The sequence below is a fragment of the Cherax quadricarinatus genome, chromosome 60, assembly GCF_038502225.1.
Source record: "Cherax quadricarinatus isolate ZL_2023a chromosome 60, ASM3850222v1, whole genome shotgun sequence".
Lineage (NCBI taxonomy): Eukaryota > Metazoa > Arthropoda > Malacostraca > Decapoda > Parastacidae > Cherax > Cherax quadricarinatus.
In genome coordinates, this window is record NC_091351.1 from 2491965 (window position 1) to 2515984 (window position 24020).

A 24020-nucleotide genomic window follows, 5' to 3' on the forward strand; every position below is an offset into this window, starting at 1 on the left:
AAACCTTGCATTTTGTTAACGTTAAATTATTTTTGGGTTTGTGTATTGGTATAGTAAAACATTTTCAGGCTTCTTAGTAAGAAAAAGGTTTACATACACTGCAGCGTATCTAATGCTTTTAAAAATACAAGCCGATAGCGCTACCGCTAAGCTGCCAGACGCTGCATGGCCCTTGTAGGTTTAGTGCTGCTCCATGACTCTACTGATAATACTGCTGAACTGTGAATTTCATCAAGTGGAGTGTAGTCATTGTCAGTCAGCTGGACGAGGGGTCCCCGCTGTCACTTTTTCCGTCTTCTTGACTTCCAAACCACGGTACGGGTGGGGTTTGAACTTACGGCTAGTGAGTCGTAAAACTCCAGGTCAGCACGCAAGCCAATGGGCCAGCTGACTACAATAACATTAATCCTTCTAGGTATACTTATACACCGTGGTTTAGTTCGCAAATTGTATTGTTACAATTAAGTGTCTCTTGACCTCCAGCTAAATCTACTTGTTCTTTACCGGACCGCGGGGGCGCTGACCCCCGAAACCTTCTCCAGGTATACTCCAGGTATTATGAATTATAATCATGGTATTGGTTAATGGGGTTTACAGCGTTTGAACTACACTAGGATCATTAAGACTTCAAGCTGACCGATTTCAACACCTTGCATGAGCCCCATCCTGTGTAATGGAATATGATGGGGAAATATAGCTAGCTGTTATTCCCATTTATTTATATAGAATAGGATAGCAACATGCCGCCGGTGTACCAAATTTTATTGAAAAAAAAAACTAAAATAGGGCTAAAGTAAGCTCTCTGTATGCACACACTGCTAGAAAACACATATGGATGTATACAATCCTTCCTTATGGCATTTAAGTTATTATATATGACAAAATGGGCGGCTAGAGTGTGGTTGCGTATTTATTTTTAAATCATAGTGCCGACCTCACCATGACAGTGGTTCTAGGTATATCTAGGCGATGCGATTAGTTTTTACATTGAATATTCTAAGTCTAGGCTAGATTAAGAGATTTTCTGCGTACGATTAAGCCCGGAGGATTAATGATGGGATAGTCAGCACCAAAAAAAAGTCAAGCAGTGTAATTTGTTTTAGTTGATCTTCTTAAGTCACAATAATAATAATAATAATAATAATAGTATATTCACAAGGAAGCACTAAACCCTTAAGGCTAATGCAACGCCTGAGGAATGGGAAGTGTTCAGGTTGAATCTAACTAAAAGGTACTCCAATTCCCTGGATGCAGAACTCTTCACAAGCATGAAGGTTATCACGTGGTGTTGGAGATAGTGGCAGTAGCAACTGCATCACCGGACGGGTAAAACGCACTAATTTCTCTCCTCCAGTAACCTTCACACTGTCATATATACCTCCTGACATGGCTCAGAGACCAGTTGTCTCCACTTCAAGGGATCAGAAGCCCAAATTCGCCGAGCTAAATAACCTGATATCGGAAAAGGTAAAATAAATAATAATGGCGTATTTAGATTAAGTTTTAAACTTAGAAAGAAACGTGAGGAAACACTAGGACATTTATTAGAAAACGTTTCGGTCCTGGGACCTTGATCACTTCTAATATACAGAGGTTAGGCTAGGTAATGTTTGTCAGGAAGCAAGAGAAATGTTTCCTAACGCTAGTCTTAGATGGTGACCCGCCGTTGGGGCTTTTGGTCATCTGACCGAGGCCTTCCGCTGGCTTACCGGTCCACCCCTCTAAAATTTATGGTTATTGCAGTGGTTAAAAAGACTATATACAGGTGGAGAGTGAGGTGTGAGTGACCATGGTGACCTGAAAAACGACATATTGGGATGAGAAGTAGACAGTATGACCTAGTGTTTCCTCACGTGTCTGTTTAAACCAATTTGTCGGTATCTAGATGGTACCAAGGTTTATACCATACATTAAGATGGTTCTAAGATGGGAAGTTAGTGAACCACTAATTGGCGTTTTTAATATCTTTCCAAACGTGTAACGCTGGAGGTGTGGAAAATGTCTAATGTAACTTATCTTTAAATCAGGGGTAAGTCATTACCATCAAATTACCGCTCAATAAGCCTGACCTCAACAATAGGCAAATTATTAAGCCATTTATAGCCGATATTATAATAAATCGCCATAATGAGAAATATGATTCTTGAGATTTGTCACGGATTCACAAGAGCCCGTTCCTATTTGATATATGATTGGACATTATTAATTCATGGAATAAACTAGGGTATTATTTCCTGGGATAGGCCAGGGTATTGTTTCATAGTGTATTATTGGAAGAGCTCGGCTACACGAGGCTACTAACTACCTGTATTCTCACCCTGCAGCTGGGAGGACGAGTGCTCTTTACTACAGATGACTGGTTCGCTGTCGCCGAAAATATGCTCAAGGCAAGTCATAAATAATTCAAAATCATATACATACAGGGCCTGCTTATATAGCAGGTTAGGTTCAGGTAGCCTACCGCCGTAAAGGGAAAATCGTCGAGTAGTGGAATATAGCTCTCTTTTCACTTTCAAATGTATATAAAAACCTGATAACGTGTTTATACTATCATATATTAAGTGCACAATAGAGCTAGGCCTTTAAAAAATATGAAAGTAGAATAAATGTACAGTACACATCAATTACCTTAAAATATTTTCGCCTGTAGCTTGTAGTAGATCCCCAGGCACAAATGCCATAGATTAAGTAAGGATAGATTAAAGAATGGTGCTATAGAAGTACACAATAACGTATCTTGGAGAGGATGCCTACTGTTTTGCAGACCTTTTTGGCAATGTTATGGATGTGGGTATTAAATTTCAAGTTGCTGTCAGTGTAGACCTAAGAATTTGCCCTTGGTGTGTCTTACAATGGGAGAACCGTTGTTTCCAAACATATAGCAGGTTTAGTTGGTAGTCATCAGTGTAGTTATTTTTAGGATCTCATCATTAACAGTACTGCTGAGAGTAGTCGGATTTGAGTGGAAGATGACAGAAGTTGTCATTGCCAACAGAACAGGTTGAAGGAGATGAGATGCATTGGGTTAGTTTAATATCTTCATTATGCACCCCTTACCCATCCTGTGGGCGGTAGTCAAAAGATTACCGAGACAGATAATGTGTCCAGAGACTGGGCTGCAAAGTTCTGACAACTAAACAAGTTACTGTCGTAATGAACTATTTACATGTTTATAGCTAGTTAGTGTTAGTCGTAATGAGTTATTTATCCTGCCTTCCCTTTGAGAGAACTTTTTCCTCAACCTATATGTTGCAAGTCATGCAACATTGCATAGCTCCTGACGAAGCACGAAACTGTGAAAGGCCCATGGCTTGTTTTGTACATACATATTCGACTGATGAAGCCTACTGCGTAAGCGGTATAGACAGGCACGTCATGGGTGTGTGAGGGTGCAGCAGTCTTGGGTTATGATAACAAATAATAAGCTCTGCTTAGGAGAATCCATCTCGTGTGTCTGAACATACACTGTTGTAATGCTAGGAATTTGTTTTTTTGTAAATACTGATGACTAACGCTAGCCAGGCGTGACTAGGCAAAGATAATACTAGATATCAAGGTTAGAGAATGATCTTAGATTTCTTTTTTACGTCGTTGAATTTAAAGGCTGTTATATGTTTTAGGTGCCTTAATGCAGGCGAAGGGTTCCTGAACCAAGGAATTTGTACTGCTCTCCCTTTCTTCGGATCGAACCTAATTGCTGCCCATTTCTCAGGTCCTGTGAGACCTATACGGATTTGGCGCCTTCCCATGAATATAATAATAACAATAATAATAATAATAATAATAATAATAATAATAATAATGAAGTATTGGTTTGGCAACAGTTATAGATGAGTGGAACAAACTCCCAGGTAGTGTCACTGAGGCAAGAACTCTGGGTAGCTTTAAATATAGGTTGGATGGGCACGTGAGTGGGTGTGGGTTGGGGAAAGTTAGACCTGCCTAACATGGGCCAGTAGACCTGCTCAGTGTTCCTGCGTTCTTAATTTCAAAGCCCAGCTGTATCTAAGGTATACTAACATCCCAGGTAAACTAACATCTAAGGTATACTAACATTACCTAGCTATAAATAGGTACCCAAGCACCTGTTTACAGTTAGGTAAACGGGCAGTAGGTGTTGAAAACATGCCTAAGTTTCCACTTGCCCCAAATCCTTTGTTTGTACGCCAAACGTTATTTTAAAACGGAGAGATACTCTTAGAATAACCCAACAAAGCCATACAGCTAGGTGCTAAGCCAGCTATTGCACGTACGACATGCAATAGCAGGCTTAGCACCTAGGTTTCTTTTCACTAACCATACTGCTATGGTGAGGATGGACAAATGACTTGTTCGTAAGTGTCCCCGCCCAGGGGAGACACCTCGGTGGTTGAGCACTCAACCACCGAGTACTCAACTACCGAGTACTCAACCACCGAAGTACTCAACCACCGAAGTACTCAACCACTGAAGTACTCAACCACCGAAATATTCTTAATATTAAAAGAATGTATCAATGTCCTGATTGAAAATTCATATTTATCTGAAATATGTTGAAACAATCTCTTAGTTTAATAGGTATAACTTTGCATGACTGTACAAACTGCCGAATAAGGTACTCTATATTTTTAGTGGGTCGGAAACCAAGTACCGGTACTCCTGCTGTTGTATGATAATATGTAATTAGCAGCAACTATTCCAGTGGTTGTTTGGTGACAAGTAGTTTGTTTTGAGAAATGATACATATAGAGTAATGGGCATTTGTTTTATCGGAAAACTGTTTCCTTGACAGGGTTTTTTTGTCAGTTGATGGAGACATTGAATATTTCAACAGACGGTGGTCTACCTTAGTTAGGTTTTACATACCATTGAAAATCAGAGGATCCCAGTAGGCACGAGTAATAAGTCACCCTGATTTTTTTGGCGTATTGTAGGCTAAATCTACATACTTTATCACCACTGTATGTATGTAACGATTATGTAACAGTATGTAAAATGATGTGTAGTGAGCATGACTGTAGCGCATCTTATATGCTTGAAATGAATTGCATAAGAATGGGCTTTCGTTGGAATATGTACAGTAGTGCTTTCCTAAAACTGTAACCTACCTGTGAAAACTATCCAATTTAAAACCAATGTAACCTCAATGTATTCTAGGTAGATTTGTTAGGAAACAGGACAAGTGTTTCCGGACGCGAGTCTTAGCTATATGACGACCTGCAGTTGGAGTTTTTGGTCATCTGAGGCCTTCCACTGGCTTACTGGTCCACCCCTTTAAAAATTATGGTCATGATTATAACCATTTCACTCTTACTCGATGTATTCTAACGAAATAAACATCTTTATATTACATCGTCTTCCAGGAGAACGAGGCTGAATGGAAGGAGGGTGAGTTCACTGAGTGTGGCAAGTGGATGGATGGGTGGGAGACCAGGAGGAAGAGGAAGCCTGGTCATGACTGGTGCATCATCAAGCTGGGTCAGTCTTTTTTGCCATTTTTCCTCTTGCTCAAGTTCATTGTTTTTGCCAATTTAGCATTATTTACCCTTTAAGGAGGAGTGCCTCGTCGATGGTGAGGGGCTCTTAATCAGAGGAATTACAGCTTACCTCCTCTTCCTCGGATCACACCTTGATTGCCTCTCATTCCCCAGGCACTGTGTGGCCCTTTAAAGTTTAGCGCTTCGCTGTGAATATAATACAATTAACGTTAGTTGTCCTGACTCACCCACCCTACCTTCATTTCTATTCCTGACCAGGTCGTGATCAACGAATGAAGGATGGCCTCCACCACCCCTGTAATGAATGACCCTTAAGAGTTTAGTGCTTGCTATATAAAAAACAAAAACAAATCTCCACTTCATGTATCCACAGGTACATTTTGTGTATGACTGGGTTCTATTGGGATCGTTTAATGAAACCTATGGTAAGAGTGCTTAGGTGGAATATTTTATAACAGTGTTAATAAGGGAGCTGGGCAGACACCTAAAGTCAGTACCTGATCAGTCGGGCTGTGGTTTGTACGTCGGTTTACGTCGGTTTTGGGGGTCAACGCCCCCAAAACTCCATCTAGGTATACCCCTCCAGGTATGATCTACATATGCAGTACAGCATATACTTCCTTTCATTTCAAAGATATCCTACCTTTTCCCAGTTTATATAGCTTAGTATACACCACTCACTTCAAAAACGACTGCCTTGTAGGAATGTGGGTATGGAGTCACATGATGGCTGTCCATTACAGGAGTGGCGGGAGTAGTGGCAGGCGTCGATGTAGATACCTCTCACTTTACTGGTAACTACGTTCCCCAAGTGTCACTCCAGGCTGCCGTCCTTACACCTGCAGGTAGGTCTACCCTGCCCTCGCTGTCTTTACACCTGCAGGTAGGTCTACCCTGCCCTCGCTGTCTTTACACCTGCAGGTAGGTCTACCCTGCCCTCGCTGTCTTTACACCTGCAGGTAGGTCTACCCTGCCCTCGCTGTCTTTACACCTGCAGGTAGGTTACCCTGTCCTCGCTGTCATTACACCTGCAGGTAGGTCTACCCTGCCCTCGCTGTCTTTACACCTGCAGGTAGGTCTACCCTGTCCTCGCTGTCTTTACACCTGCAGGTAGGTCTACCCTGTCCTCGCTGTCATTACACCTGCAGGTAGGTCTACCCTGTCCTCGCTGTCATTACACCTGCAGGTAGGTCTACCCTGTCTTCGCTGTCATTACACCTGCAGGTAGGTCTACCTTGTCCTCGCTGTCATTACACTGCAGATAAGTGTACCCTCATCTTGGTATATTAATTTCTGGCTTGTTTATATCTCTGATACGTATCTTGATTAGCCAAATTCCTACATTATTTCCAAGTTCTTTATTTTTCATACCTCCAACATGTCATACGGAACCAATATTTAATATTTCTCATTTTACCCATTGTGGAATAAATTGTTTAATACCAGTTTCATAAATATTAAAGAATGGTCTGTATACATTATTTATATCTGTCTCTTGTAACATTTTATCCCATTCAGTGTCTGTGAAATACTTAAAACATTATAGTGTCCTTTAATATTGTTCAGTAGTTCCTGTTTTTGAGTCTCATCACCTAAGCCATATTTAACATGTTAATTCCGATATAACATGATCGCTTTTTTCTTGTGTTTTTATTTTTTTTTATTTTAAAGATGTTTTCCTTTGCTCGAGTAAATACCAGGTTAAGTATTAACAGTGTCACCCTGATGCATTAAAAAAATGTTAAGAAGTTATGATCACCTCTTCCTCCCTTTTAACTATATTCGTTTCATGTGACCATCTCCATTAACTATACTTGTTCTCTGAAACCCATTCCAGAAGAGGCATTAATCCCTGAGAGGCAGAGTGTGATGGGCAACGAGGCCAGTGACCACGACCTCCAGCAAGTGGCGAGACTTCACTCAGAGGTGAGTCTGGAACTCTGCTTCCTCTTGGTGTTGTATCCATCTGGGAAAAATCACCTAACACGAGTCTTGTTAAATAATGGCCTGCTCAGTGGTATTTTTCGTTTACTTTGTGCTGCTGGGTAGAAACGTTTAGCACGTTTCCTTACACCTGCTGACCCTGTCCACCTAGCAGCTTATAAGTAGGTACCTGGATGTTTGTCGACTGCTGTGGGTCGCATCCTGGGGGATGGTAGTATATCTTAGATAAGGCTGGGCTATGAAATGAGCTTAAGGTACGATAAGACCTTTAGCTTTTAAAATTGATTTGTGTAAAAATATATAGATTTACAAGCTAAAATATTGGCAGAATGTTACATAACTATAATCGTCAGGGAAATTTTAAATTTCCTCCTAATTTAGGGGTAATTTTCAATAGGATTTTTTAGTACTACATAAATAACAATTCTGCCATTCCATCATAACATTAAAAAGTAGATATAATTTCTTATTAAATATCACCATTATGAAATAATTCTCACCCATAATTACCTGGTTGTTTACCTGGAGTTTACCTGGAGAGAGTTCCGGGGGTTAACGCCCCCGCGGCCCGGTCTGTGACACTCTTGCTTCTCACTATATGTTGCGTTGCTGATTAGCATATTTATTTAAATTCTGCCCCTTATTAGTTGTTTTTTGCCCACTTAGGTACATGTATGGTCCCAGGAAAATATTGTGGATACAATATATATTACCGATTTATTCCTTCCTGATACAGAATAATTCAACCTTGTTTTTATTATTTTGCTAAATGCTGTTGTAATGATTTTTTAGACATGAAAAATTCTAAATAATTTTAGGGGCGACGAAATTTTCATTAATTTTTTAAGTGATACGAGGTATTTGAGTCTTGTCTGATTATTTTGTTTTACTGAATGTGTATGTTTTACACTTTTTGAGGTTAATTTTAGTTTTTGTTATATATGTCCAGTGCTGAATAAGCCTATGATCCCGGTGCTTTGTAAACTGCAGAATAAGCCTACATTGAGAAAATGTTTTGCTCTGTGTAGAGCTTTAATAATTTATGATGGATTTTCGCTCTACGCAGGAATGTTGTTCCTTCTGCTACCCCTTTATCATGTTTTGCAACATGTATAAACTCCTTTATTATGCCTTGCAACATGTGTAAACCCCTTTATGACTTGCAACATGTGTAAACCCCTTTATCATGCCTTGCAACATGTGTAAACCCCTTTATCATGCCTTGCAACATGGGCAAACCCCTTTATCATGCCTTGCAACATGTGTAAACCCCTTTATCATGATTTGCAACATGTGTAAACCCCTTTATTATGCCTTGCAACATGTGTAAACTCCTTTATTATGCCTTGCAACATGTGAAACGCCTTTATCATGCCTTGCAACATATGTAAACTCCTTTATCATGCCTTGCAACATGTGTAAACCCTTTTTCATGCCTCACAGCATGTGTAAACCCCTTTATCATGCCTTGCAGTATGACCCCTTTATCATGCCTTGCAGTATGACCCCTTTATCATGCCTTGCAACATATGTAAACCTAACATATTCCACGTGTGTGCAGGAGTGGGATGCAATCATTCCTCGGTCTAAGGCTCAACCAGGTTACCGCGACACCTGCCACACCTTCCTCAGGAGTTCTTCCTCTCAGCGATACACACACCTAAGGCTCAATATATTTCCGGACGGAGGCATCGCCAGACTCCGGGTCTTTGGTTACGCTGTGCCTGACTGGTCCCTCGTCTCTCCTCTTGAAGTAAGTCTTATAATAATGCTATAATATCCTTATTTTTGCAAGTACATGTACATGGTATACAGGCCTAACTGACATCAACGACATACTACTATATAGAAAGCCCCTTGTTATGCTGAGCATTTCGGGCGAATTAGGTCAGTTTTGTCCCAGGATGCGACCCACCAGTACGTACCTACTTACTGCTAGGTGAACTGGGACAGAAGGTATAAGGAAACACCCAGCGTTTCCCTCCGTTCCGGGGATCGAACCACGGACACTCAGTATGTGAGATGGGTGCGTTGCTAACCGAGCCAAGGAATACTACTCTTTTTCCAGTACTGACAGATAGGCAGTAAGTGGACATGTAGTAAAATAGACATGTAGAAGAGCAAGCCTCTGTTATAACGATGTATCACTGAGTGAAATATCTTTTTATATAGGCTTTATATTTCTTAGACTCAGTGTTTTCCTATATTAGTACTTATCCACCGAATCCTTATTCATATTCTCTTGACAGTAAGAAATCATTGTATTGAAATACAGAGTATTGGTAGGCGTGAATTAGTTTATAACAGATTAGAAGACCATCATGATAACCGCTTTACCACAACACTACTAACCCACCTAGCATGGGCCAGCAGGCCTGCTGCAGTTTAGTGGGTTTAATATCGCAATTATGTACCCCATACCCAGCCTGTTGGCGGTAGGCAAAAGGTTAGAAAGGCATATGTAACCCTCAGTTTGGAATTAGACGAGGCCCACTTTTAGTTTCTAATTTGTGGGTTAATTGTGAATATGGATTAGGAAAAGTCAAGAAAGACAAACATGTAGCTTATTTCCATTGGAGTGTTATTTTTTTAGATATCCCCTCAGGATGTGACATAACAGTAGACTAATTCCTGGGTATCTATCTACTAATTGTTTGTGTTGATGAGGTGGTTGACCTGGCAGCAGTGGGTAATGGAGGTGTGTGTGTGGGGTATAGCGATGCCCACTATGGTCACCCTCGTAACCTTCTCAGCCCTGGCCGAGCCTCTTCCATGGCCGACGGATGGGAGACGGCACGGAGGCTAGACAGACCACCTATCCTCGAAGGTTAGTGTTGGAAAATACGTTTTAAGAGTTGCTTGGTTTATTAGATTTAAAACAGATCGCTGAGTGAAATATTAAAGTAAGATGTCACCTGTACACCATTCAGGTGTTGGCTGGGCGAGAAGTTACTGAGAATATTGATAACTAAATGATATAATGTTAAGAATTAATCTAAGTCTGCTCGAAATGCCTAGCCATACTAGGTGTCCTAGTGGCCCCCTCTGTAATTAGTATTGCTGTATAGCCCTTGTGGCTTAGCGCTTCTTTTTGATTATAATAATAATGTAATTAGTATTTTATAACATGTAAACCACACAATACCCAAAACCTGTAAACCCCACATTGTAACCCTTATAGAGAATATACTTGAATTGAATTGAAAAAGACCTCTGTAAGTATGTAATTGGTGGCTGCCACATGATCCATTTAATTTGCTGTGGGGGAAGGACTACTGATGGAAAAAATTCTAACACTATATGTAAAGAATGTATTTTTTAACCCTCGGACTTTATTTCAGGCTCCCTTGCTGCCCAGTTTTCCACTCAAATATGTAATTTTATTATTGGCAGTTCAATATACACATATGTCTATATGCAGACATTATGTCTATATACATATCTATATATATAGTGGTGATGTTGACGTTGTAATAGCATTGTTTCCACAGCGGACAGTCAAGGGGTGCTTCAATTTAGCGGATTCGAATGGGCAGTAATTCGTCTGGGGCATCCTGGCAAAGTCCTGCGAGTCCAGATTGACACCCATCACTTTAAGGGCAACTTTCCGGACTCCTGCAGGGTAGATGGCTGCTTCCTACAGAGCCGCCAGGAACCAGAGAAGTTTGGGACGGACGACAGCTTCTGGCGCACTATATTGCCCCCACAGAAGGTTAGGAACTAAATTATTATCCTCACAAAAATGCGCCAACCCTTGTGGCTCATTCAGCTCGTTAAAAACTAAAGCTTTAGTTCTAATTAATGTTTTTGACAATTAGGTACCCGAAAGGGTACACTTAGCTGGTTGCCTGAATTATTTTTTTCTCCAAGGTTATTTGTTAAGTGGGATGCTGTATTTGATCTGTTTCAGATGTAAATAACTCTATTGTAGATGTAAATAACTATTTACCTTATTCCTAGTATACATCCTTTATAGTATAATAATAAGATATCTCCTACATTGTATAATAATGAGGTATTAAAAGGATCCCAATGGAAATAAGTTACTTGATTTTTTTTCGGTTATCTTAGGTTCTCTACACATATGCTGCTATGTATGATAATCTATGTAACTATTGTGTATACCTGAATAAACTTACTATTCAAATTTCCAACACTGGTATACTGTTGTATATATGAATGGTACATAATACCGACAAGATGAAGAATTAGACACACGTGCAACATCTGCTTCCTGGCATCAACAAGGGCAGTATGAACCTTGCAACAGCAACAACTGTTTGAAAGATCTTCACCATTTCAGGGATGCTGTTTTTTCTGTAGGCTCGGTCATCTAGCAGTACTTTTTAATACTCTTAAGTGTAGGTTCCTTGAAATAAGTATAATAATTATAATAAATGAGTTAAAAGGCTTTACCGAAGAATATTTATCAGAATTACATCACTCTGTAAGGTAAGTGATAATTTATCATGTTGGTCATGGGGATAATAATAATAATATTTATTTCTACAAGTACATTATACAACTTATACAGACCTAACTGACATCAGTGACATACTATACAGAAAGCCCCAGGTTATACAGTTTCGGGCGTCAAGGCCAAAATATGACCCCTTGTTTTAACTCTTATTTCACTTATCTCCAAATGGAATTTACTGATTCCACCCAATAGTGTCATTATTATTATTATTATTATTATTATTATTATTATTATTATTATTATTATTATTATTATTATTATTATTATATATATATTTTTTTATTATTATCACACTGGCCGATTCCCACCAAGGCAGGGTGGCCCGAAAAAGAAAAACTTTCACCATCATTCACTCCATCACTGTCTTGCCAGAAGGGTGCTTTACACTACAGTTTTTAAACTGCAACATTAACACCCCTCCTTCAGAGTGCAGGCACTGTACTTCCCATCTCCAGGACTCAAGTCCGGCCTGCCGGTTTCCCTGAACCCCTTCATAAATGTTACCCTGCTCACACTCCAACAGCACGTCAGGTATTAAAAACCATTCGTCTCCATTCACTCCTATCAAACACGCTCACGCACGCCTGCTGGAAGTCCAAGCCCCTCGCACACAAAACCTCCTTTACCCCCTCTCTCCAACCTTTCCTAGGCCGACCCCTACCCTGCCTTCCTTCCACTACAGACTGATACACTCTTGAAGTCATTCTGTTTCGCTCCATTCTCTCTACATGTCCGAACCACCTCAACAACCCTTCCTCAGCCCTCTGGACAACAGTTTTGGTAATCCCGCACCTCCTCCTAACTTCCAAACTACGAATTCTCTGCATTATATTCACACCACACATTGCCCTCAGACATGACATCTCCACTGCCTCCAGCCTTCTCGCTGCAACATTCATCACCCATGCTTCACACCCATATAAGAGTGTTGGTAAAACTATACTCTCATACATTCCCCTCTTTGCCTCCAAGGACATATATATATATATATATATATATAATTATACATATACATATATATATATATATATATATATATATATATAATTATACATATACATATATATATATATATATATATATATAATATAGATTTTTTTTATTATCACACTGGCCGATTCCCACCAAGGCAGGGTGGCCCGAAAAAGAAAAACTTTCACCATCATTCACTCCATCACTGTCTTGCCAGAAGGGTGCTTTACACTACAGTTTTTAAACTGCAACATTAACACCCCTCCTTCAGAGTGCAGGCACTGTACTTCCCATCTCCAGGACTCAAGTCCGGCCTGCCGGTTTCCCTGAATCCCTTCATAAATGTTACTTTGCTCACACTCCAACAGCACGTCAAGTATTAAAAACCATTTGTCTCCATTCACTCCTATCAAACACGCTCACGCATGCCTGCTGGAAGTCCAAGCCCCTCGCACACAAAACCTCCTTTACCCCCTCCCTCCAACCCTTCGTAGGCCGATCCCTACCCCGCCTTCCTTCCACTACAGACTGATGCACTCTTGAAGTCATTCTGTTTCGCTCCATTCTCTCTACATGTCCGAACCACCTCAACAACCCTTCCTCAGCCCTCTGGACAACAGTTTTGGTAATCCCGCACCTCCTCCTAACTTCCAAACTACGAATTCTCTGCATTATATTCACACCACACATTGCCCTCAGACATGACATCTCCACTGCCTCCAGCCTTCTCCTCGCTGCAACATTCATCACCCACGCTTCACACCCATATAAGAGCGTTGGTAAAACTATACTCTCATACATTCCCCTCTTTGCCTCCAAGGACAAAGTTCTTTGTCTCCACAGACTCCTAAGTGCACCACTCACTCTTTTTCCCTCATCCATTCTATGATTCACCTCATCTTTCATAGACCCATCCGCTGACACGTCCACTCCCAAATATCTGAATACGTTCACCTCCTCCATACTCTCTCCCTCCAATCTGATATTCAATCTTTCATCACCTAATCTTTTTGTTATCCTCATAACCTTACTCTTTCCTGTATTCACCTTTAATTTTCTTCTTTTGCACACCCTACTAAATTCATCCACCAATCTCTGCAGCTTCTCTTCAGAATCTCCCAAGAGCACAGTGTCATCAGCAAAGAGCAGCTGTGACAACTCCCACTTTGTGTGTGATTCTTTATCTTTTAACTCCACGCCTCTTGCCAAGACCCTCGCATTTACTTCTCTTACAACCCCATCTATAAATATATTAAACAACCACGGTGACATCACACATCCTTGTCTAAGGCCTACTTTTACTGGGAAAAAATTTCCCTCTTTCCTACATACTCTAACTTGAGCCTCACTATCCTCGTAAAAACTCTTCACTGCTTTCAGTAACCTACCTCCTACACCATACACTTGCAACATCTGCCACATTGCCCCCCTATCCACCCTGTCATACGCCTTTTCCAAATCCATAAATGTCACAAAGACCTCTTTAGCCTTATCTAAATACTGTTCACTTATATGTTTCACTGTAAACACCTGGTCCACACACCCCCTACCTTTCCTAAAGCCTCCTTGTTCATCTGCTATCCTATTCTCCATCTTACTCTTAATTCTTTCAATTATAACTCTACCATACACTTTACCAGGTACACTCAACAGACTTATCCCCCTATAATTTTTGCACTCTCTTTTATCCCCTTTGCCTTTATACAAAGGAACTATGCATGCTCTCTGCCAATCCCTAGGTACCTTACCCTCTTCCATACATTTATTAACTAATTGCACCAACCACTCCAAAACTATATCCCCACCTGCTTTTAACATTTCTATCTTTATCCCATCAATCCCGGCTGCCTTACCCCCTTTCATTTTACCTACTGCCTCACGAACTTCCCCCACACTCACAACTGGCTCTTCCTCACTCCTACAAGATGTTATTCCTCCTTGCCCTATACACGAAATCACAGCTTCCCTATCTTCATCAACATTTAACAATTCCTCAAAATATTCCCTCCATCTTCCCAATACCTCTAACTCTCCATTTAATAACTCTCCTCTCCTATTTTTAACTGACAAATCCATTTGTTCTCTAGGCTTTCTTAACTTGTTAATCTCACTCCAAAACTTTTTCTTATTTTCAACAAAATTTGTTGATAACATCTCACCCACTCTCTCATTTGCTCTCTTTTTACATTGCTTCACCACTCTCTTAACCTCTCTCTTTTTCTCCATATACTCTTCCCTCCTTGCATCACTTCTACTTTGTAAAAACTTCTCATATGCTAACTTTTTCTCCCTTACTACTCTCTTTACATCATCATTCCACCAATCGCTCCTCTTCCCTCCTGCACCCACTTTCCTGTAACCACAAACTTCTGCTGAACACTCTAACACTACATTTTTAAACCTACCCCATACCTCTTCGACCCCATTGCCTATGCTCTCATTAGCCCATCTATCCTCCAATAGCTGTTTATATCTTACCCTAACTGCCTCCTCTTTTAGTTTATAAACCTTCACCTCTCTCTTCCCTGATGCTTCTATTCTCCTTGTATCCCATCTACCTTTTACTCTCAGTGTAGCTACAACTAGAAATTGATCTGATATATCTGTGGCCCCTCTATAAACATGTACATCCTGAAGTCTACTCAACAGTCTTTTATCTACCAATACATAATCCAACAAACTACTGTCATTTCGCCCTACATCATATCGTGTATACTTATTTATCCTCTTTTTCTTAAAATATGTATTACCTATAACTAAACCCCTTTCTATACAAAGTTCAATCAAAGGGCTCCCATTATCATTTACACCTGGCACCCCAAACTTACCTACCACACCCTCTCTAAAAGTTTCTCCTACTTTAGCATTCAGGTCCCCTACCACAATTACTCTCTCACTTGGTTCAAAGGCTCCTATACATTCACTTAACATCTCCCAAAATCTCTCTCTCTCCTCTGCATTCCTCTCTTCTCCAGGTGCATACACGCTTATTATGACCCACTTCTCGCATCCAACCTTTACTTTAATCCACATAATTCTTTAATTTACACATTCATATTCTCTTTTCTCCTTCCATAACTGATCATTTAACATTACTGCTACCCCTTCCTTTGCTCTAACTCTCTCAGATACTCCAGATTTAATCCCATTTATTTCCCCCCACTGAAACTCTCCTACCCCCTTCAGCTTTGTTTCGCTTAGAGCCAGGACATCCAACTTCTTTTCATTCATAACATCAGCAATCATCTGTTTCTTGTCATCCGCACTACATCCACGCACATTTAAGCATCCCAGTTTTATAAAGTTTTTCTTCTTCTCTTTTTTAGTAAATGTATACAGGAGAAGGGGTTACTAGCCCATTGCTCCCGGCATTTTAGTCGCCTCATACGGCACGCATGGCTTACGGAGGAAAGATTCTTTTCCACTTCCCCATGGACAATAGAAGAAATAAAAAAGAACAAGAGCTATTTAGAAAAAGGAGAAAAACCTAGATGTATGTATATATATATATATATATGCATGTGCGTGTCTGTGAAGTGTGACCAAAGTGTAAGTAGGAGAAGCAAGATATCCCTGTTATCTAGCGTGTTTATGAGACAGAAAAAGAAACCAGCAATCCTACCATCATGCAAAACAGTTACAGGTTTTTGTTTCACAGTCATTTGGCAGGACGGTAGTACTTCCCTGGGTGGTTGCTGTCTACCAACCTACTACCTATATATAGATATATATGCAAATTGTGGGACCCATAGCCTCGAAGTGGATAAAAAGGCTTCAAAGAAGAATATTTTGCATTTCTTTTCAGTTAAGTGCACATTCCATTCATCTGTACCAAGACGAGGTAGTGATGGAAGGTGCAGTTTCCCACGTCAGAATTGTTATAGCTCCAGATGGTGGCATCAGCAGAGTCCGCATCTTCAGCAGAGTCACTGATACACCAGAATCCTCCGCCTAGAATACCTAATTTTGGAATTTAAATATGAATATACAGCTAGTTTCAGGACTTTTGAGTATTACTTTTTTTCAGTATCGTCACCGAGCTCTTCTCTCGTTAGTACATTACTTCCTGTCAGTACAGTTATGTAGTCTGCCTCGCCATTAACAGACGGAGAATCGAGCCTCCACTATTTCTTGTGTTGAATGACCCATACGGCTCACACATCACTTATTATTCTGGATACGAGAAGTTTCTCAGTCTATATCTCTAATTATTATTATTATTATTAAAGATTAGCCAGTATTCTCCCGGCCCGGGCCTTTTCCAAGTGGTGGCCCGGCCTTGGCTCCCTCTTTAGGGAGTGTCTGAGACCTAAGTCTCCCATGGGAGGAGGCACAAGTACCTCCTCATCTTTGGGACCAACTGTCCCCAGGCCTAGCCACAAGCTAGGCCTCTCTGGTCTGCCATCCCCGCCACAAGGGGGAAAATGGGAATGACAGTCTTATGAGCTAAAGGCTCGGGCTCAGGCACCTACCCTACCCTAGTAGGGTTAGGCATGGTGTCGATCTGTATATCTCTAAATAATAATAATAATAATAATAATAATAATAATAATAATAACTAGTCTATACTAATACAAGATATTTTACTATTATGTTTAACTTTAATACATCAGACTTTCACAGGATATATATTGAGTGTATTTCTCTCAACTTATATATGCTGAGAGTTTAATTATTATTTTAGGGACAGAAGTATTATTGTCTGGTGGTGAACAGGTTACCTGCAGCCTTAATGACCCTCGTCCGGTCGATAGCCTTTAAACTTCATTAACATCAACCATACGTTACGGATTTTTGTATCAGAATTTGTAATATGCAGTAGGCTTATTTTTTCGTAAAGTCCTTTCCCTTTAAAAACTTTTTTTTCGCTTATTTTTTCCCATTTATTCCCTTCTGGTTCTTGTTGCTGATTTTCTAATCTTGACGCAAATATAATAAAAGACAATTAATAAAAGATATGTAAATGGATGACAGCAAATTGCCTTTTACATTAAGGCTTTGTATACACATGTAGTTACCAGCTGGAGAGTCTCCACCAGCTGGAGAGTCTCCACCAGCTGGAGGGTCTCCACCAGCTGGAGGGTCTCCACCAGCTGGAGGGTCTTTGCCAGCTGGAGGGTCTTTGCCAGCTGGAGGGTCTCTGCCAGCTGGAGGGTCTCTGCCAGCTGGAGGGTCTCCGCCAGCTGGAGGGTCTCCACCAGCTGGAGGGTCTCTGCCAGCTGGAGGGTCTCCGCCAGCTGGAGGGTCTCTGCCAGCTGGAGGGTCTCCACCAGCTGGAGGGTCTCCACCAGCTGGAGGGCCTCCACAAGCCAGAGGGCCTCCACCAGCTGGAGGACCCACTTGCGAGAGAGCCTCCACCAGCTGGAGGACCTACACCAGCTGGGGAACCTACACCAGCTGGAGGACCTACACCAACTGGAGGACCTATACCAACTGGAGGACCTGCAAAAACCCCTCACAGTTTACCTGGAGTTTACCTGGAGAGAGTTTCGGGGGTCAACGCCCCCGCGGCCCGGTCTGTGACCAGGCCTCCTGGTGGATCAGCGCCTGATCAACCAGGCTGTTGCTGCTGGCTGCACGCAAACCAACGTACGAGCCACAGCCCGGCTGATCAGGAACTGACTTTAGTTGCTTGTCCAGTGCCAGCTTGAAGACTGCCAGGGGTCTGTTGGTAATCCCCCTTATGTGTGCTGGGAGGCAGTTGAACAGTCTCGGGCCCCTGACACTTATTGTATGGTCTCTTAACGTGCTAGTGACACCCCTGCTTTTCATTGGGGGGATGGTGCATCGTCTGCCAAGTCTTTTGCTTTCGTAGTGAGTGATTTTCGTGTGCAAGTTTGGTACTAGTCCCTCTAGGATTTTCCAGGTGTATATAATCATGTATCTCTCCCTCCTGCGTTCCAGGGAATACAGGTTTAGAAACCTCAAGCGCTCCCAGTAATTGAGGTGTTTTATCTCCGTTATGCGCGCCGTGAAAGTTCTCTGTACATTTTCTAGGTCGGCAATTTCACCTGCCTTGAAAGGTGCTGTTAGAGTGCAGCAATATTCCAGCCTAGATAGAACAAGTGACCTGAAGAGTGTCATCATGGGCTTGGCCTCCCTAGTTTTGAAGGTTCTCATTATCCATCCTGTCATTTTTCTAGCAGATGCGATTGATACAATGTTATGGTCCTTGAAGGTGAGATCCTCCGACATAATCACTCCTAGGTCTTTGACGTTGGTGTTTCGCTCTATTTTGTGGCCAGAATTTGTTTTGTACTCTGATGAAGATTTAATTTCCTCATGTTTACCATATCTGAGTAATTGAAATTTCTCATCGTTGAACTTCATATTGTTTTCTGCAGCCCACTGAAAGATTTGGTTGATGTCCGCCTGGAGCCTTTCAGTGTCTGCAATGGAAGACACTGTCATGCAGATTCGGGTGTCATCTGCAAAGGAAGACACGGTGCTGTGGCTGACATCCTTGTCTATGTCGGATATGAGGATGAGGAACAAGATGGGAGCTAGTACTGTGCCTTGTGGGACAGAGCTTTTCACCGTAGCTGCCTCGGACTTTACTCTGTTGACGACTACTCTCTGTGTTCTGTTAGTGAGGAAATTATAGATCCATCGACCGACTTTTCCTGTTATTCCTTTAGCGCGCATTTTGTGCGCTATTACGCCATGGTCACACTTGTCGAAGGCTTTTGCAAAGTCTGTATATATTACATCTGCATTCTTTTTGTCTTCTAGTGCATTTAGGACCTTGTCGTAGTGATCCAGTAGTTGAGACAGACAGGAGCGACCTGTTCTAAACCCATGTTGCCCTGGGTTGTGTAACTGATGGGTTTCTAGATGGGTGGTGATCTTGCTTCTTAGGACCCTTTCAAAGATTTTTATGATATGGGATGTTAGTGCTATTGGTCTGTAGTTCTTTGCTGTTGCTTTACTGCCCCCTTTGTGGAGTGGGGCTATGTCTGTTGTTTTTAGTAACTGAGGGACGACCCCCGTGTCCATGCTCCCTCTCCATAGGATGGAAAAGGCTCGTGATAGGGGCTTCTTGCAGTTCTTGATGAACACAGAGTTCCATGAGTCTGGCCCTGGGGCAGAGTGCATGGGCATGTCATTTATCGCCTGTTCGAAGTCATTTGGCGTCAGGATAACATCGGATAGGCTTGTGTTAGTCAAATTTTGTGGCTCTCTCATAAAAAATTCATTTTGGTCTTCGACTCTCAGTCTGGTTAGCGGCTTGCTAAAAACTGAGTCATATTGGGACTTGAGTAGCTCACTCATTTCCTTGCTGTCATCTGTGTAGGACCCATCTTGTTTAAGTAGGGGCCCAATACTGGACGTTGTTCTCGATTTTGATTTGGCATAGGAGAAGAAATACTTTGGGTTTCTTTCGATTTCATTTATGGCTTTTAGTTCTTCCCGCGATTCCTGACTCCTAAAGGATTCTTTTAGCTTAAGTTCGATGCTTGCTATTTCTCTGACCAGTGTCTCCCTGCGCATTTCAGATATATTGACCTCTTTTAGCCGCTCTGTTATTCTTTTCCGTCGCCTGTAAAGGGAGCGCCTGTCTCTTTCTATTTTACATCTACTCCTCCTTTTTCTTAGAGGAATAAGCCTTGTGCATACATCGAGTGCCACCGAGTTAATCTGTTCTAGGCATAAGTTTGGGTCTGTGTTGCTTAGTATATCTTCCCAGCTTATATCGGTTAGGACTTGGTTTACTTGGTCCCACTTTATGTTTTTGTTATTGAAGTTGAATTTGGTGAATGCTCCCTCGTGACTAGTCTCATTTTGTCGGTCTGGGGCTCCATGCATACATGTCTGAACCTCAATTATGTTGTGATCTGAGTATATTGTTTTTGATATGGTGACATTTCTTATCAGATCATCATTGTTAGTGAAGATGAGGTCTAGTGTATTCTCCAGTCTTGTAGGCTCTATTATTTGCTGGTTTAAATTGAATTTTGTGCAGAGATTTAAAAGCTCGTGTGAGTGTGAGTTTTCATCAGAGCTGCCTCCTGGTGTTATTACTGCAACAATATTATTTGCTATATTCCTCCATTTTAGGTGCCTTAAGTTGAAATCCCCCAGGAGCAAGATGTTGGGTGCAGGAGCTGGAAGATTTTCCAGACAGTGGTCAATTTTTAACAGCTGTTCCTGGAATTGCTGGGATGTTGCATCCGGAGGCTTGTAGACTACCACAATGACTAGGTTTTGGTTCTCGACCTTTACTGCTAAAACTTCCACTACGTCATTTGAGGCATTAAGCAGTTCTGTGCAAACAAGTGACTCTGCAATGTACAGGCCAACCCCCCCCTTTTGCCTGTTCACTCTGTCACATCTGTATAGGTTGTAACCTGGGATCCATACTTCGTTGTCCAAGTGATCCTTTATGTGGGTCTCAGTGAAAGCCGCGAACATTGCCTTTGCCTCTGCAAGCAGTCCACGGATGAAAGGTATTTTGTTGTTTGTAGCTGGCTTTAGACCCTGTATATTTGCAAAGAAGAATGTTATCGGACTGGTGGTATTGTTGGTACTGGGGGGGGATTTTTTTTCCGGCATTAGTATCAGTTATAAACATCTACAGAGTACTACAGTCAAACATTTTCCACTTTAGTGAAAAACTGGGAAACATGATGACTGATGCACACATGAATAAAGACCACCTACTACTAACAGGAAATTTCAACATAAACATACTACACGACTAGGACCCACAAGTAATCGAATTCACAAACACAATGAGTAACTACCTGTTGCTACCAGCAATATCTAAACCTACAAGAATCACCGAGACAAGCATCTTAATAGACCACATCTGGACAAACACCATATCCCCTTTAAAATCAGACATAATCACAGACAACACTACAGACCACTACCCAACCTTTCTCATTACTAATCTGGGCAAATTGCCACAAGACATTACTAAAGTAACCTGTGGAAAATTGCATTTATCTGAATGTAACTCATTATGTACATAACAGTAAATGATAACAAAGATAATTATTATTTATCAGAGTTACATAGACAAGTAGGAATTTGGGACACCTAGGTCCCAAAAATGTCCCCCTTCGATACCTACCACTGTCATAACCACAAGTTGCTCTGGACCTATTAATTATCAAATGAAAAATACATCACCAGGAATGCTGGTAAATATATAAATTTGTGGACTATATTAAAATTAAAAAATAATTAGATATACACAATTACATATCAAAAAGAGAATATTTTAATATCACTCACCAATTTGACTGGAGATTAATGTGTATCATACTCAGAAAACCTCACTCTAAATCTATGAAAATAATGCTGGCCAGAATTATACACAAATCTAGAGAGCTTATCTGAGGTTCCTGGAGCTGTCTTGTCCAGTCGCCTGATATCTCAAGTTATGCACATCCAACAATTTCGCCTCCTATTTGAGAGGTGTCAACAATTTTAACCTCTAGAGCACGAAAAATTCCTTCCCATCACACCAACGTTGTACACAATTCAAAACCAAGATGGCGAGTGTCTTCTTTTTTTCGATAACACTTCTTTTAAAAATACAATATAGGGCATATATTTACCTATAAATTACCGTATTTCCGGAAAATATATACAGTCTTTTCCACATAACCTTCAGACTACATAACGAGACAGCTATTAACAACTTTATAGCAGCTATGAATAACATCAGTTGGCAAAATGAGCTTGAAACATACAGATATGAATGAATATATAAATAATTTTCTAAAAAAAAAGCCCAAAGCCTCTATAACAAACTGCCCCCCCCTCAAAAAAAAAAACTAAACATATCACAGCAAAGAGACTGAATAATCCCTGGCTAACACCAAGCATTCTCAAATCCATTAACACAAAGCACAAATATGAAAAACAGTATAGAACGAGTCAAATAACTAGAGAACAGTCTAAACGTTACTCGTCAGCACTTACCAGCCTGATAAGAAGATCTAAAAAATTGTATTATGAAAATAGATTACATAACATCAAAGGTGATATGAAAAAAACCTGGAAAACTCTATCTGAAATTCTTGGAACTAAAAAGTTATCCAAAAACAAAACAATCAAGCTTACAAAATCAGATGAACCCCTACTCACTCCAACTGAAACAGCAAACAGACTCAATGTTTTCTTCACCACAGGGAAAAATCTAGCAAAAAAAATACCAAGCACAAACACCCGTCCATCAGACTACCTTATAGGCACCTTCCCAAATACGCTATTCCTAGCTCCAACCAACCCAATAGAAGTCTCTCTCATCATAAACACCCTTAAAAACAAGGCAGGAGACATAACTTGCCTGCTTTTATGTACAAAAAAGCTTCTCAAGTATTGTCACCAATTATTGCAACGTTCTTTAACAAATCCAATGAATGTCTGCCCGAAATGCCTAGCCATGCTAGGTGTCCTAGTGGCCCCCTCTGTAATTAGTATTTTACTACATGTAAACCACACAGTAACCAAATTCTGTAAACTCAGCATTGTAATCCTTATAGAGAATAAACTTTGAATTTGAATTTTAATTTGAAATTTGAATGAATCATCTACTTTCCCAACAATCCTCAAAATAGCGAGGGTCACTGATCCGCAAAGGAGGTGACCAAGCTGACTTGAATAACTATAGACCAATATCTAACTTACCACTGCTCTCTAAAATCTTTGAAAAATTAATTCATAGACGGATCTATTCCTACCTCGTCTCACACAACATATTAAACCCTTGTCAGTTTGGATTCAAGAATAATAAAAGCATAAATGATGCTATTATACACATGATAAAACTAATATATACCGCACTTGAAAAGAAACAAGTTATTACTCAGAACCATTTAACAGCATTTAATGAAGCAGTAATCAGTGTAATATATTAAAATTTCAGAGAAGAACACTGTAAAATCTGGTATATTAGAACAAGTCAGAAATAATAAAAAAAAGTTATTTCCACCGGAAACATCAGTTACAATAAACTCAAATATAAAGCTTACTCTCCAAAAACCTCGTTAATGCTAAAATAAATTATTCTATATAATATGAAATATATTATTAGTCTCATTGGGTTGAATAATAAAGATAAATTCGAGAATTATGATGGTGGAAATAATGGTGTGCCCGGAGCTAGAAGGACACATAATTTGAACCAGAGAGAA

General features: G+C 40.6%; 1 protein-coding gene across 1 annotated transcript; it reads left to right on the forward strand.

Moving 5' to 3' along the window:
* The first annotated feature begins 1308 nt into the window (after positions 1-1308).
* LOC138854460 (allantoicase-like) lies at positions 1309-16978 on the forward strand. Its single transcript, XM_070097893.1, has 9 exons — positions 1309-1467; positions 2325-2387; positions 5343-5457; positions 6221-6322; positions 7315-7403; positions 8983-9174; positions 10089-10248; positions 10913-11133; positions 16679-16978. Exons 1-9 carry the CDS (start codon positions 1387-1389, stop codon positions 16826-16828), a joined length of 1173 nt encoding a protein of 390 aa, XP_069953994.1. The 5' UTR covers positions 1309-1386; the 3' UTR covers positions 16829-16978.
* Positions 16979-24020: the final 7042 nt, after the last annotated feature.